The 16,656-nt window shown below is 57.0% G+C and overlaps 1 protein-coding gene across 2 annotated transcripts; it reads right to left on the bottom strand.

The window, feature by feature from the left end:
• Nucleotides 1-8,159: 8,159 nt before the first annotated feature.
• TLX1 (T cell leukemia homeobox 1) lies at nt 8,160-14,465 on the bottom strand. Of its 2 annotated transcripts, none has more exons than XM_047702590.1 (3): nt 13,686-14,465; nt 11,416-11,653; nt 8,160-9,236 (listed from the first exon to the last, which is right to left on the bottom strand). In XM_047702590.1, the coding sequence occupies exons 1-3, from the start codon at nt 14,272-14,274 to the stop codon at nt 9,014-9,016; spliced, it is 1,050 nt and encodes a 349-aa protein (XP_047558546.1). In that variant the 5' UTR covers nt 14,275-14,465; the 3' UTR covers nt 8,160-9,013. The 2 variants fall into 2 exon arrangements, with proteins under 2 accessions (XP_047558546.1, XP_047558547.1); XM_047702591.1 differs by having other exon boundaries at nt 11,416-11,617.
• Between the last annotated feature and the right edge of the window lie 2,191 nt (nt 14,466-16,656).

Raw genomic sequence — 16,656 nt, 5'->3', positions numbered from 1 at the left:
GTGCCACGAGCCCTGCACACCGGCCGGAGGAGCCTTCGCGGGCCGGTGCCCTGCGTGCCCGCCGTGGAAGGCCGGCTCCTCACTCTCCCCTGGGACAGTAGTTAACGCAGAGTTGATCTGGGACTTCTGTGGGCTTAATAAACTGTCTTCTCCCTCTCTTCCTGCCCACCCCAGAGCGGAATCCACCCCATTTCGGTCCTCTGCTCACCCGAAAGAGCCCAGTTTCTGGCCTGAGGTATGAAAGGGAAGGAAGTTCAAGCCTGTGGATACGAAATAGGTCCAAGGTGATCTGCCCGAGTGTGAGCTCGCAGGCCTAGGCTCCCGAACAAGCTTGCCAGAGAGCCGGAGCTGGCTTCCCCTAGACAGCTAGCGGCAGGGTCCCTTGAGCGTTTTCCTGTGAACCTACCGCCTCCGACCCGAAGCTTGTGTGCCCTGGGGAGGAGGGGTGGCCATGTGGCCACCTGGGAACAGAGGGGTGAATGCACGCCATCCTGCGTTTGCCTGGACGGGAGGCAAATGGGAGGGTGAGATCTGGAACAGCAGCTGGTGTGTAACCAAGACCTCTCCCCGGGAATGAGGGGTAAACATCTAGACACGCAACACGACTGTTGACCTGTGTGGACACGGGGTCTCAGCGTGAGACCCAGGCTGAGAGTGACACTGTGTGCTTGTGCACACGAGTGGAGGGGTGTGTGGGGGGGTGGGAAGTGGTGAGCCCTGCTCTGCAATGACCCCACCCCTGCCGGGCGCCTGGGGGACCGGGAGGGCTCTGGGGCTGCGTGGGTCTCCACTGAGGGTTCCTTTCCTCGGGTCTCCACCCAGCCGGGCAGGGTCGGTACCAGCTCCTTCTCCACCTCCACCCGAAAGTGGGGACTCGCTAATCTGCTCCTTGCTCAGAGGAGGGACGGGAAGAAGACTTAATACACAATAGCGCCCCCTTCAGACGGTGAGGAGGGAAAGCCCCTGGCCAGGGCTGCCACCACTCCACTTCCCCAGGGAAATCAAGGGTCTGGGAATGAGGTGGGGAGGGCGGCGCCCCTGCAGTTTGTAGGACCTGCCTCCTACCGCCCCACCCTGCTTGGTGAGGAGAAAAATCAGGTCAAGCCGTCCTGGGGCTCCCTGCACCTTTCCTGGAGTACCAACCAAGAGCCAAGAATTTTTACCTGAGTTATCTCCTTAATCCCTTCGGTAATCCTGGAAAGGTTGGCTCTGTAATTTGGGGAACAGACGGTAGGCTCCTAAAATTTAATTAACTTGCCCGAGGTTAGGAAACAGAGAAGCTGAGCTCAAAACCTAGGCGGATATCCAAAGCCATCCCAGCACCCGCCTAGGAGTAAATAGGATTCTAGAAAGAGGGACTGGTGCAGAAGGAGAGGAAATGGGAGATCAGAGAGGGCCACTGTAGGTTACAGGAAAGGGGCAGGACGCTCCCTAACAGGGAGCGGGTGAGGCGTGTGGCCTAGGGGACAGGGATTATTTATTTATTTTTATCTATCTATCTATCTATTTATTTTAAGTAGTCTCCACACCCATCGACCAGGCCAACCTGGGGCTTGAACTCAGTGCTCTGAGATCAAGTCTATGCTTAACTGACTGAGCCACCAGGCGCCTCTGGGGAGAGTGCATTTAAAAACCTATGGGGCGCGCCGGGTGGCTCAGTGGGTTAAGTCTCTGCCTCTCCGGGTCTCTGCTCAGGGAGCCTGTTTCCACCCCTCTCTCTGCCTGCCTCTCTGCCTACTTGTGATCTCTGTCAAATAAATAAAATCTAAAAAAAAAAAAAAAAAAAAAAAACCTACCAGAAGGGGTATCAATCATGTCTATGTATTTCATTTCTTTAAATAAAATGGGAAAAATACTCCTGGGCAATAAAATAAGGCTGTAGGCCATATGGGACAGGCAAGTTTGAGAACCCAGTATTAGATCTCAGACAAAGGGTGATAATTTACCTCCTTGATCCTCCAAAAGCCGCATCAACAGCACCTGAAGCTTGTTCACAATTCAGGCTTCCAGCCCAGCCCAGATGTGATCGATGAGAATCTGCATTTTAACAAGATGACTAGTGAGTCCAACATGTTCAAGTTTAAGAGACTGGCAGAATATATATATATATATATATATATATATATATATATATATATATATATATATATATCTGAATATACCTTCCCATGTCTGGCATAGAGCTTACATATATGCATACATACACAAATAAAAGGGCCCCCAGCCGCTCAGTCAGTAGGGCAAGCAACTCTTGATCTCAGGGTTGTGGGTTCAAACCCATGTTGGGCACACCTTTTATATACACCTTACAATGTATATAAAACAACTTCCCCAGGGACACTGCCCTACCCCCACCTCCCACAACTCTGGAGGAGGCAGGGAAGAAGGGAAGGCCACGTTCTCTTTTCTTTTCATATTCTGACTGAGCCTTACTGTCTAAATGGTCAAAATAAGTCCCCCGCCAGCTCTCTGAACTTCAGGCTGCCCTCTCCCACCCACCCCAAGCTGCTCCCCCATTCTCCAACCCAGAGCTACAGGCTTTCCACGGAGCTGATGGAAAAGGAGAGGGAGGATTTTCCTTCCTGGTTCTCCACTCCTTTGTCTAATAAAGGGTGATTCATTTGGTTCTATTTTTAACTTTCTGCTTGTTTGAGTCCTTCCACCCTGCTGACCCAGAAAAGGGAGGATGAGGAAGTGGAAGTGCAGAGAACCTCCTTCTAATCCTAGAGGGCTCCTGGAAGGAGACAAGCCCTGGCTAGGAAGGCCCAGACGATGGGTGCTGGACAAGTATGGGGAAGAAGGAGGAGGAGGTCTCACAGGCCTGGCAGTGCTCCAGAATGGGTCCTTGAGGGGTGGAGGACACAGTCAGAGCCAAAGGAGGCCCAGTGGATTGGAGTGGGTTGGAGGTGGTTTTTCCAGAGCCCTAGGAGGCAATTTCCCAGCAGATCTCCAGGCTAAGAGCCTCCACATTACGAGAAATCCTGTGAGGAGGCTGGTGTGTCTCACCTCCAGTCCTTCCCAAATCCACCGCACCCCTGGGCTCAGCCAGCCCCCTTGCAGAGACCCTGGCTCTAGGGTAAGACCCGGAGTTGGGCTACTGCCCCTATTAACAACTGCAAGCTCTTAGGCAAGTTGCTTAGCCTCTCTGGTCTTCCATTTTCCTTATCTACAAAGTGGGATGAAAATACCACTTACCTCATAGGATGGTTGTTGGAAATGTATTAGTACTTTTAAAACCTAGTGTAGTGCCTTGAACACAGCAAGCACTCAATACTGTTTTTTATTAATATTACTATTGTTACTGGGGCACCTGGGTGGCTCAGTCCACTAAGTGTCCAGCTTGGACTCAGGTCATGATCTGGGGGTACTGAGATGGACCGCGTGGGGCTCGCTGCTCAGCGTGAGGTCTGCTTGTCCCTCTCCCTCTGACCCTCCGCCCGCTCTCTCTCAAATAAATAAGTAAATAATAAAATCTTTAATATTATTATCGTTATTATTTTCTACCGCGGCTGATAGCACTGCCCCAGCACGCCCAAGGGTCTCCCAGACCCAGGCTCCCACGGCCCTAGCTCGAAGGCGCCTCTCCCAACGCGGCCCCTAGAGGGCGCCCGGAACTCACTCGTCCTGCGTTTTTGTGTTGGAGCCTTAGCTCTGGCTCCCACTTCTGGGTGGCTGCCGAGTCGCCGCCGCCTCTTCCAGCTTCTAGGTCTTACGACTCCTCCCGAAGAAAGGGAAGATCTGTAGGCTGTGGGACTACAGGGTGGAAATGAGGGGGCAGGAGGAACTCCCACCAAAGCGCCCCTTAGGGCGACACGCAGCAGTGGGGACCTTGCACCCCTGTTGCTTCCCCGGAACCCTAACAACCTTCTCACACACAAAAGGAGGCCGGATTTCCGTAGGCTTCTGGGAGGCAGCGACGACCGCTGGACCTTCTAAGCCAGGCTAGGGTCCTTGGCTGGAATCCCTGGCGGCCCGCCGCCCTCAACCCCAGCCAGCCTCTTGGGGTGTCCTCACCCACAGGAGCTGCAGGGCTGGCAACAGAAGCTTGGGGCTAGGAAATCCCCAGCAGACAAATTAAGCCTCCCCCCTCCCGGGAGGGGAGGGGATGGGGGGCGGGGAGGGGAAGGGCAGTGCCCTTAGGAGTAACTGCCCCTAGGAGCTTCCTGGGGCCCAGACTGGAGTGAGTTTGAGGGAACTGAGAATGCCGGCAGTGGAGACTATGTGTGTGAGTTTCTAGCACCCAAACACCTGTAGCTCCCTCCCCTTGTGCAACATCTCCTGGCCCAGGGGTTGCACAGTGGGAGGCCCTATGTGAGGTTGTACACATTGATGCAGGCTGTGAGATGTGAGTACCCTCAACTCAACATGGGTACCCCACTGCCCCTTCCACTCACCACCCTACCCCCTCCATCGAACACACCATCTTACCACGCAGCTCTGAGCTCCTTGGAAAATCCAAATGGGCTCTAGCTCTTGCTCCATCCATTCCTATGTGGCTCCCCAGGATGAGGAGTCCAGGAGTGGGTGCAGGGGTGTAGTGCCAGGGGCCTACCCCGGCTGACATTGGGCATCAGATTCGAGCCACGCAGGAAAAGCGAAAGTAACTCCTTGTTAGTTGCCTGAGCAGCGGCCTGTTAATCAAACTCTGAGCTGATTAAGGAGCAAGACTCTCAGGGCTGCGTGAGAGTGAGTAGTGTGTAAGGTGGGTGTGGGGAGAGCAGAGGGAGCCAGCATGAGGGAGGGGGTTTCCTCCCACATCTGTCTGGGGGCCTTCAAGGCAGCCCCAGCGCCCCAGCACCCCCCCCCCCCACTAATAGCTCCAGCTCTGCACAGCCCGGAGGGAGGTCCCTCTTAGTAGTCTCATACACCTGGCACATACCTTGCCCACCTGCAAGTCCCACCATAAACAGGATGCCCTCCTGAGTCCTGGGCCCAAGGCAAACCCTACACCTGAGACCATAGTAGGGGCGTCACGAGGCAAGGCTCAGGCCATGCCCACACAGCCCCCGAATGCAGATCGGCACAAAGCCGCTATTATAGCTAACAGGTTGAGCCAGATTCTCTGTGTGCCACCGGCGGCACAACACGGGCCTCTCGGACCCCAGCTCGGCCTGGGTTTCTGGGCCCCGCAGGCCGCCACCCACTGAGCCCCCACGCGGGGCTGCGCCTGGTCTGGGCCGGCGCTCGGGGCTCAGCCGCGGCAGAATTTGGTCAGTGCAGTCGGCTCACTCAAGCCAAGGAAGGAAGAGGGCCTTTCTGCTCCGACAGGTTTGTGATTTCCTCTTCTCTTTCCGCACCTCTCCACACAATTACTCGGATACTGAATTCCTTTTCTGTTTTTGAACAGAGACCGACCATTTCCGGCAGGCGCGGTGGCAGGCCGGGAGTTGTGAGCTTCCGAGTGCGGGCAGTTGGCCCTGAGACCCTCGCAGCCCCCACCCCACCAGCCTTCGCCCCACTCGGGACAGGGTGTGCGAGTCCAGCTGTCCTCCCGGCGGGCCCCACCGCCGTCCCGGCCTTTCCCCGCTGCAGCGGCCCTCGGCCAACCCGGGTTTCGGCGAGATTCGGTCCCAACGAATTCCGGGCGGAGACAGGGAGGTCGTGCGCGGCCCCTGAGCGCCGGGAGCCCGGGTACCCCGGGGAGTCTGGCACCCCTGAGACTCCTCACCCGAGGACCTGGGAGCGCAGGAGGGGCCCCCGGGAGAGAGCATGACCCGGGCCTCCTGCAGCCCGCGAGCGCCCAGAGCCAGCGCGTACCGCGGGAGCCAGAGCGTACCGCGGGAGCCAGAGCGCCGAGCCGGGAGGGCTCCCGCGGTGGGCGCGCGGCCCCAGGGCTGGGGATCCCCGCCTGCCGGATGCCCACTTCCCCGCGAGGCCCGAACAAGCTGGACGGGGTTCGACAGCAGTGGGGTTGAGGGGGCATTCGTACGTGTGGGTGGACCCTACCCGTTTGTGAAGATCCCGAAGCAGGAGGTATTTCGGGGAGGAATGTATGATGCCTAATTTTGCTCACAATTTTTTGTTCACAATTTGTGTTGTAAGAGGGTAGGAGGGGTTGGGCGCAAAGCCTGGACTTTGGGGCCGGTTTGGGGGTCTTGTTTGTTCTGGGTAGCGGCCCTGCACTCCTGCCTGGGCTCCTCATCTGGTCTATGGACAGAAAGTATCTAGTAGCCTCCAGGGCCAGCAACCTCTGGAGGAATCCTGGGGATTGGGAGGTGGGAGGAAGGCTCCAGTCTCTGGGGAGGTTCAGAGAGACTCTGGAATCTTACAGCTGGGAGGCACTAAAGGTGCATCTTCAAAACACAAATGAGGAAGATACAGTGCCACTCAGAGAAGGTGTAGGCCAGGTGGCTCCAGTCCCCGTGGGAGAGGAGGGATATGCCAGACCTGCTCAGGCAGAGGAAACTGAATTCTCCGGTTCCGGGATGCCATGTCCAGATTTCTCCCTGGCTAGATCCTGGTGTTTGAACTGGTATAGGAGGGAGGCCAGCTGCAGACCCATGCAGACCCACTATTGTGGCCAGAACCTTCTCCCCACGACCAACACAGCTTGTGAGGGCTCTGACTGGTCACCCAGTGGGCCTGGGAGGTGGGAGAAGAAGGGCCAGCTTTAGACCTTTAGACCTAGAATCTTCTGAGGAGATCAGGCTCCATGGGGGCCAAGGATGAGAGATGGATGAGCCCTGCCCCTCCTAGTCACATTTCCCTTTGGGCCTCCTGGGGTGAGAGGTTGACGTGCTTTGTCCCCCTCTGGGAGATCAGGTCCAGGATGGCAGCCTGGGCAGGGATGAAGGACAGTGTGTCTGATGCTTTCTGTGACTTCCCCAACCCCTCTGGGTACACACAGCTCTGTATACCTGAACAAGACCCAAACCCAAACAAAACTCACTTCTAGTTTCTAGCCAGAAAGTTCTCTCACTCTGCCATCCCAGAGAAAGAGCCTCCTATCCCCCCCCACTTTATTCCCCCAAGACGACATGTCCCCAGACCCTCCACCACCTAGCTTCTTCCAGAAAAGTGGGCCCAAGTTGGTTTTGTGCACCTGAGATTGGTCTAGTAGGTGGGGGACTAGATGTTAAAGGGAGTGTTGTATACTGTGGCTGTTCTCAGGCCTGGAGTGCTCTGCGACCTCCCTGAAGGTCCCTGGGAAGTTGCTTATACAGATCTCTCCGAGGCCAGGCTAGTGCTGGGAGTGGAAGTCCTACTTAGAGCACCACAGAGAATCCTGGCCCAATTATTGAGTCTCTGTGCTCCAATCTGTGTGGCTTGCTGGGTGAGGGCCTAGAAACGTGGAACTCCTAGCAGATGTTGGTATACCACCCCCAGGGTATCTATACAGCCCACCTCAGACCCCCCACCAGCACTGCACCATTACACCCACTCAGTCAACCATACACACACTCACCTGCAGGAAGAGTCACCCACAATGATCCCCACTCCCCCCAGTTCACTCCCCCATTACACACTGCCACACACACATATAGGTAAAATACACATCTCGTGTATGAGATTGCATGTCACACGATTATGTGTCACACACGATGACACATCACACACAATGATAGTTGTCCAATTACAGATGATTCACAATTACAAACATTCACACATTTAACACAAAAACAGATTCATGAGGAGAAACGAATAGGTACACTCACACACATCAGCACAGGAATCATACACAGCCACACGTACAGGTGGTTGATCATAATTACCCAAAAAGACACAATCACATTCACTCGCGGTTACAGACACACCACTGCAAGTTCATGCATGCAGTGATAGTTTCGATTTGCAATTAAGCAGAAACAAGCACTTCCAATAATTGCAAACACAGTGACACGCTTAAACACTATTACCTTCATTATCTGTACCATCCTGATCGTCCACACCATCACAAACACACAACGCATGCCCACACAACCCTCACACCCAAAGACATTATATCCTCTTGGGCATTAGCCGACCCTGGAGAGCCTAGCACTCCTTCCTTTCCTCAGGTCTGCCCTCTCTCTGTTTGTTCCTCCCCGTTCCCCAGAGCCTGCCCCAGGTGTCCCTCCAGCAGCGGCAGCACAAACTCCAGCAGCTGTCCCAGCGCCATTTCACACCAAATCCAAATAGCTATAGGGTGCTGGGCTAGGCAAGGAGCAGGCAGCCCTGACTCCGGATCTGGAGGGTTTTATTTTTTTTTTCACATAAATTACACAAGCACTTTATAAAATGGTTACACAGAAAACACCTTATAAGTGCATAACTTAAGCTCCCCTATGAACAGGATCTGGAGAAAGAGGCTGAGTTTGTGTGAAACCTGCTTGTGCGTACCTGGGTGCAGCTAGGACGTGTGATGGGGGCCTGGCAGGTTGTGGCGTTGTTGTGTGTGGGATAGTGTGTCACAGTGCGGCCATAGCCTTGTGTTTGTGAGAAGTGCCATGCTGTTGACAACGAAGCTGGGTCGCCCCTAGCTTATGCCTGATAGTGAGGGTTAAGGGTGTGAAGGCTATGGCCCCACGTGTGCATGACACTCTGCCACAGGTCCTCTGTGTTTGACTGTGGGTGACACCAGGAGGAACGGTGAAGTCACCTTTGGGAGGACCTTGGGGTGTCAAGTGTGGTGGGGAGTGGGATACAGAGGGGTACTCCCCAGAGCAAGTTCAAATGACAGCCCATGCTCTCCTCTGAGGACCTCAGGAGCTCTTCTTCCCCCACCTCCTCTGCCTCTCTCAATCCCACGTTAAAAATCAGAATAAAATAAAATAGACGCAAACTGAAAGGACTCTGAACAGTTCCAGAGGGCGTGGGACCACTTAGGCGTCTGGAAGGAGGTACCCGTCCCTGCGCTCTTTTCTTCCTCCATCAAAGAGGAAACAAGGTGGGCAGGAGCGCCCACGCCAGTGCGGAGGGGCGCCGCGTTCCCCTCCCGCGTGCAGTCTGAAGCGGGAGGGGGAGAGAGTCCTGGGTCTCAGCCTCAGCGACCCCTTGGCTGGACCCGGGTTCCTGTGGGGTGGGGCAGGCAGGCTCACTCGCAGGCCGAAGCCACCGACGTGACGCTGGTGATCTTGGTGGAGTCGTCGGACCATGGCTGCAGGTTTTGCAGGGCGAAGAGTGAAGAGTTGTGCACACACAGCGGGTCGGCGGGCAAGGGCTGCGCCAGACTCTTCTGGAAGGCCTCTTGCTGCAGCTGCAGGAGGATGCGGTTCGCCTGCTGCCTCTCTGCCTCACGCTCCTCGGCGGTCTGCCGCCTGCACCGGGGACAAGCCGTTACCCAGGCTCCCAGTGTGCTCCCGGGGAAGTAGCCTGGAGGAGCACTGCTCCCTTCACAGCTCCCAGCTCCAGCTTGGGGCCCTTTAACACACACCCTTATCTTGAGGGTCCTGACTCCGATAAAGACTGGAAACCCCAAAAATAAATGAGGCGGAGGTATCCCCGGGGAAGCTGTGGGAAAATCTGCTAGGCCCAAGCATTTGGGGGTCCCCGTCTCCCAAAAGCCTAGGAAGGCACAACCAGGGTTAGGATGGCACCTTGCCTCTCCCTCTGTCCCAAGCCTGAGGCGCCCCACCCTCCCCACCAGTCCAGGGTCAGCGGATTGCGAGCTGCCTTGCCTGACCTCTCGTCTCCCCCTTTTCTCTGTGATCCTGTTGCAGGCTTCCTGCCTCCTGCGCTGAGCCCTGTGTCCTGCGGGGACTCCCGCCGTGGGACCAGCCGCCTTCCTCCGAGGCAGCCCGGGGAGGCAATGACTCACTTATTCCATTTAATGCCCCCCCTCCACCCCGTCAACTGAGATCAAACGTCTGTCTCTAAGGTGGACAGACCTAATGGGAGTCCCGGGGGCCTCCAGAAGCAATTTGTAGGCGATCGATGAAGCCGCGCGAAGCCAGCAAGGGCCTCTCCCAGCGGTGGACGCCGGCCTCCTTCCCAGCGCCCCTTCTTCCCTTTTGCTCCGTTCGTCTGTCTCTCGCCTTACCCTTCGGTCCTGCATTTCAAACGGCCTGACTGGTTTTCTTCCTTTTAGGCATCGTGTCTTTATCTCCTATTTTCTCTCACCCACACTTCCTTCGTTCTCTCAGAATTAAGAGAATTTATTTGAAACGGAAATGGAGGTTTAATCATCCATTGCTTTCGTTTATTATCCTAAGACTTCTTAAGGTGCCTGGTTTTTCCTTTTCTTCCTGGGATGGGCTATTTATCCTTGCCGGGTCCCCTCCCTTCTCCTGCCTCTCTCTTCCCCTGTGCCCCTCTCTTCCAGGGACTTGCGTTGCTCCCTCCCCTTGCTTAGGCTGCAGTCTGCTGGGGCCTTGGGAACGCTAGTGCCCCCCCTTATTCCGCTAGCCCTTGCTACCTCTTTAGCCTTCCAGAAGTCTGAAACCAACCCCCATTTCTTCGCCAGTGCCAGGAAGGAGGGGGCAGAGTGGGGGGGCAGTGGCTTTCTTTGTGGCCACGACTGCAGAATGGCGGGAGATTCCTCGCTTTCATTCAGAAAAAGAGGAAACTCCAATTCCTTCCTCCAGCTCTAGGCTCACCCAGCGGGGAGCCACGGACTTTGCCTGGACTCTCCTGCGCTCTCCCCGCTGAGGTCTGAACTATCGGAAAAACTTTTCGAGTGTGTGGAACGGAGTATGCAGGCCAGATGTGCAGGAGGGTGTAGGGGTGCAAGTGAGGCACCTGGAGAAAGCGCCGGTAGGTGCGGGGAGTTAGTCTGCCCAAGAGTGTGGGACGCTTTATAAGAGGGAGAGAGAGAAATGTATGTGTGTGTGGGGGGGGGGGATTTTAGTGTGGTTGTGGGTGTGTGACGGGAAAAGGGTAAATGTGTCTCTTTCTCTCACACACAAACACCCATCTGCTCCTAATTGATCCCCCTTTCAGTGGGACTCCAAAACCCCGCTACAGCCGGTGCGGATTGATTTTCCTCTCCCAGGGTGGGGCGCCTGGCTGTGTGAGCACGGGGCGGAGCGCCTGGGGAGAAGGGAGTCGGAAGGGCCCAGGCCCGCGGTTTGGAGCCTGACAGCACAAGCAGGAACCCCGGCTGGAGCGCAGAAACAAGGCACGGGCCATCCCACCTCCAGTCTCCGGGATGGAGTAGGCATCTCTGTTAACGCGACTTTGCACAAACAAAATGTCCCTTACGACTCACTGATCCCCAAAGCCCGAAATGCACGGTCTGTGCTCTGCCCCGCCATTTCCCCAAGCAGCAGCGGAGACCAGCCTCGTCTACACCAGCACTGAGTGTGTCGGCCAGAAGGCCAAGAAACCTCCGGTAAAACAGAGCCGGGGCTCTCCAGCCTCGCCCTCGGCAACGGCCTCGGTTGCTTCCCGTTCCCCGCGAGCCTAGCAGGGAACCGATCAGAAGCCAGCGAGCGGAGGAGGGTGTGAGCGCCCCAGGAGAGACCCAGGGGCAGAGAGCTGCCCGTCCAGCGCGCTCACCTCCACTTCGTCCGCCGGTTCTGGAACCAGGTTTTGACCTGCGCGTCGGTCATTTTGAGCGCCTTGGCCAGGGCGGCGCGCTCGGCCGAGGCCAGGTACTTCTGGCGGTGGAAGCGCTTTTCCAGCTCGCAGATCTGCAGGCGCGTGAAGGACGTGCGCGGCTTCTTCTTCTTGGGGGGCGTCCGGTTCTGATAGGGGTGACCTATACGGCGTGTTACAGTGAAGGGTGAGAGGGCCACTGGAGCGGGAGACAGACAGACGGCAGAGGCAAGCGGCAGAGCGTCAGGAGGCGTCCCAGGCCCGACTCCCCGCGATCAGCGAGCGCAGCAGCTATACCCCAGGAGCAGGGCGGCGATCCTCCCGTCAGCCCTCAGCTCCAAGCCCGCGGCGGGAAAGGGCCCCCTCCCGCCCGCCAGGCCGACGCCGACGCCGCCGACGCCCCCGCCGCCGCCTCCGCCGCGGAGGCCTCTGCAGCCCGGGGCTCCCACGTGCTCAGCCAGAAAAGACGTGGTCGCCTCCCCAGCCTCCTTGAGGGCCTGTCTGATGCGAGCTAAAGGTCGCAGGCCCCCACTGCCCCAGGCACCTAGAGGCAGTGCTAGGTCAAGGGTGGGGGACTGGGTCTTGACCTGAGCCACCACAGGACACACACATACCACAGGGGCAAATTCTAGATCTATACACCCAGTCTGACACACAGACACAGGGGCAGGCACACAGGCAGACATACAGGACACATGGCAACACAAGGTGACAGTTACTCATTTCCTCAGAACCTTCTTCAGGCCTGAAGAAGATTAGGGTGTACTGTGGCTGTAGGTCCTCTGTGGAACGCCTTTCGCTAGAGACCCAAGACCAGTTGGTTCTGGGCTGAGGTTCCATTAGAGCCCTTCAGGACTGGCCTGGCCTGGGTTGGGGGAGTGCAATGGGAAGCAGGCCTGAGAGAACTAAGGTTGGGGACTGGGGTCCCTTGAGTACAGGGTCCTTTCTGGAGGTCCAGAGCAGAAAGGTTGTAGCCTCTGCTGCATGCCTCCCTCCCTCCCTCTGACCTAGCTTGAGCCACGGTTCCAAGGCCAGAACAGGAGCAAGGGGCCTGGGGTGACTTGGGGCCGCCTAGCTGAGCGTGTAGCTCTAAGCTGCCTATTTCCTTTCCACCATTGGGCCTGGATCCCAAGCCCCATGGGAGTCCCACGTCGCCATTCGGCAGGGGCCCGTACCTCCCGCCTCCTTTCTCTAACGCCCGGCCAGGAACCCAGGTTCAACTCGTGGTTACTTCTAAGCGGGCAACGGAGCTGGCCTGGGCGGGAGGATCGAGGATCCTAGGAACGCTAAGGGGCGGCGGGAAGTGAGGCCGGAGAAAGGGGCCCGCTCGTGAACGAGAGCTGAGTGCCGAGTGCCGAGTGCCGAGAGCGGAAGCGAGAGCGGAGGGAGCCGGGGCGGACGGGGGAAGGCGCGGAGCTGGCAGCGCAGAGGGCGGCAGCCGGCCACCGCCGCCGCCACCGAACGCGTAATCGTCCCAGGAGTTGTCCCTCCGCCGCCACGGATCGATCGCCAGCCAGGCCTGTGCATTATTCACACTGGAGGGAACAGGGCTGGGCCCAGAGGGGAGGACGCCATGCCGGGACCCAACGAAAATGAAGCAGGAAGCTCAGCTTCACGCTGCCACCGACCTGGACGAAGCCCGCAGTCCGGGAAGAAGGGCCCGGCAGCTCTGCTGCTTTACTCAGGCTCGGGGCCTCTGCTGGGCCCGGCAAACGCAAAGGGCACTGGAGCTCCGAGCGCGAAGTGGTGTGCGTGTGCGTGTGCGTGTGTGTGTAGGGAACGAGAGGTGGGGAACCTGTTCTCTCCTTGCGTCGGATTCTGGGGCTCGCGGTTTCAGCCAGAGAACGTTGGCCGGGACGGAAGAAACAGTACGTTCACATCGCGCCCCTTTCTCCAAGAATACCGAGCCCCAAATGCCGGCTGAAGGTAGTCCCGAAACTACCCTTTCCCTCCGCCTGACAGAGCTCAGGGACTCCGAGAGGGGATCAGGGAACGCTTTTCAGAGTAGGGGTCCTGCGTGAGAGACGGAAAGGGGCCCAGCCTGGGAGAACTCTTGGAGCCTGGCGATTCCGCGAGCGTGGAAATGTGGCGGGCGGCTGCACTTGGGGGAACCGCCGAGAGGACCTGGGCAACCTGGTGCGCAGAGGGGGCTGCGGGGAGCCACCAGGCGGGGGAAAGGTAGCGCAGAGCCCGGGCCGCGGCCAGGCGGGGCGCGCGCGGGCCGGACTCACCTGTGAACCTGTCCTTTGTGTATCTGCGGTTACTCTCCATCCAGGGAAAGGTGAGGCCGGTGAGGTTGTTGACACCCGGCACCGCAGGCACGGAGGGCACGGTGGGCAAGCCAGTAGCCAGAGGCTGAGGGTGGGCCACCGCTCCGGCTAGCGGCCTATGCGCCGGCACCCGGATCACCCCCGCAGCGCTCAGGGCCCCCCCGCCGCCGCCGCCGCTGCCGCCGCCGCCCCCGCCGCCGCCGCCGGGACCGGGGCCGCCCGCCAAGGCCATGTTCACGTTGTAGGAGCCAGCCAGCGGGCCCATGCTGCAGGCGCCGCCGCCGCCGCTGCTCGCCGGGCCACCAGGGCCGCTCGGACCTCCAGCACCATAGGCTCCCGCGCCCCCGGCCCCCGCCCCGGACGCGGGGCCCCCGCCGCCGTAAGCGTAGGCGCCTCCAACCAAACAGCCAAGGCCGTATTCTCCGTCCTGGAGGCGCGAGGTGGGCCCCATGCAGCCGCCTTGGTCCGGGCTGTTGAGAATCTGGTCGATGCCGAAGCTGATGGGCTCCGCATGGCCCGGGTGGAGATGGTGCGGGCCCAGGTGCTCCATGCTGGCCCCCGGCCCCGGCCCCGCGGGGGGGCCTGGGCGGCGGCGCTTGCTGTGTTTGGCTCGGGGGGCAAGCGCGCAGGGGCGCGGAGGCGGCAGGGGCTCCTGGCTGCGCGAAGACTTGGAGGCGAAGTGCGCGGAGGGCTAAAGTAGGGGGGAGAGGAAGGAAGAGGGGGCGCCGTATTCTTCCCCTCTCTGGCTGCTCCTTCCCCTCTCCGGCTGCTTGCTAGATGTTGACTCTGGGACATCAATCACAGGGCGAAAAAGCCCGGTGCGAGCGAGCCTAGCCGTTTCGGCCGGGTCTCTCCATTGGCTGTGCGTGGAGAGGAGCGGGGTGAATGACAGCGCGGGGGAGGGGCGGAGAGGGGGAGAGGGAGGCCGGGAGCCGAGACTGATGCAGGAGCCAGACACAGAGGGACGGAGACCGAGGCTCAGAGAAGTAGTTTCAGGAAGAGAGAGAAGGGATTCAGAGACTTAAAAGGAGAAAAAGAACAGGAGGCGGCCATTCCCAGAGACCTATGAACAGACGGACCCAAGGAGGTGGAGGACAGAGACCTTTTCCCATCCTGGCAGGAGTCTCCCCACTTTGAATTGGGCCAGAGAGGTCCGACTTTGATAGGCCTCTGGGGAAGGGTGTCCGTGAGCTACCGGAGAACCTCCCCAAGGGCTCGGCTGGGAAGCACCTGTCCGCCAACAAGAGGATGTACTCCAAACTTCAAGTCTGGCTTGTTAGAAAGTAGAAGACTGTCTACTCCCCAGGTATGGAGCCCAGACCCCTGAGGGAGGAAGGTGAGTTCAGGCTTGTCCTTTTTTTAAAACACAGGGCTAGGAGCAACTGGCTAGATATTGTTGGAAAAATCAACAACTATCCCAACTCAGCCTATTTAGAGAAACTGAGGAAAGGTAGACTTTCTGAGAGGCAAACACAAGTCAAGAGAGTTGGCTCCGGGCCTGCTGCCAGGGTGCCCATGCCTCAAGGTACCCCTTTCCTTTTAAATAAACAGAGTCCTCAAGAAGCAGTTCCCACAGCATGTGAGTGAATTCAGTTAGATTGCTTTCACCTAGTAACTAGCCCTCTCTGGCTATTCCAAACAAGGAACCCTTGGATAGCTATGAGGGCAGGGAGTTATTTTCTTACTTTTGGAATCCTGGGAGGGAGGTGTGGGGGATGTAAGACTGTGGGGGCTGGGGTTGGTGGGACCAAGATCAGGGCAACCCATCCTGGCAAACAGAGGCCTTTTAAAGTTTTGCCTGTGACTGACTGGCTTAGCGCCTGGGAGAGAAGGAGGAAACTCCCTTTTTTTGCTTCCTCTCTTTTTTCCCTCTTCAGTAGGGAAAGGTTTGCTCCCTCAAAGAAGCCAAGCTCTGGGAAGGATGCGGGTTGGATCCCTTGGGATCTGTTTCTGGTCTTATCAGATTCAACAGGTCTTCGAGGAGGGACTGTCTCTATCAGGCAAGATGCTAGAATATGAAGGTTTGCATTCTACTTCTCAAATCTCGTTACAGTCTATTTGCTTTGGTCAGGTCTGTTATTTCCACTTGAAGAGATCTTGGTGGAGGCTGGGAGTGGCTTACTCATCTCAGTCCCCCTCTCCCCACCCACTGTGGAGTACCACCCCAAAGAGCAGGATATAGTCATCCCGGGGCGAATGAATGAACCTCCTATTCAACAAATATTTATTGAATACTTTCCACGTGTCAGGCACTGGTTTTGGCATTGGGAAAACAGCAGTAAACAAAACAAAGGTCCTGCCCTCACAAATTTACATTTCATAGAGGGGGTTAGACAATAAAGAAGCAAATACATTAAGTCAGATGGCGATAAGTGTTATGGAGAACACCATGAACTTCACCAACTCTTCAAGATGGGTATTATCCCTATTTTACAGACGTAAGAAAGTCAAATTTCAGAGAGGCTAAGTGACTTGATCGAGACGGAGGAGCTGGGTTTGACTTGCATTTGTAATTTAGACTGGAAATCTGGCTGCTGTTGGAAGCCCATCTCTATGGGGAATATCGTGTCTGGGCGCCAGGCAGGTGGACAAAAGCCCACTCAGAGCAAGTCCAGATATGAAGTAGGTAGTGGTTTGGAAATGCTACGCAGAAACAGGAGAGAGCTCTACTCCCTTGCCAGTTTGCTCCTCTCCATCCACCCAATTGAGGTTTCACACCTCTACCCAGGGTAACTTTCATCAAAAATTGTTTGAACTTAAATCTGTCTCTTTCCTGCTTTTTATCTTGGGGGAACTAAAGCAGAGATAAACATAAGTGTTTTCTCGAGAAAATCCTATGTGCTGGGCACCACACCACACTGATCTCATTTAAGACAATAACTCTGTGAAGTTAATGGAAACATCTCTAATTTTAAAATAAGAAAATTGAATG

This window comes from Lutra lutra, chromosome 14 (assembly GCF_902655055.1).
Source record: "Lutra lutra chromosome 14, mLutLut1.2, whole genome shotgun sequence".
Classification (NCBI taxonomy): domain Eukaryota; kingdom Metazoa; phylum Chordata; class Mammalia; order Carnivora; family Mustelidae; genus Lutra; species Lutra lutra.
The sequence above is the reverse complement of the archived record's forward strand: the minus strand, read 5'-3'. Positions and strand labels throughout refer to the sequence as shown.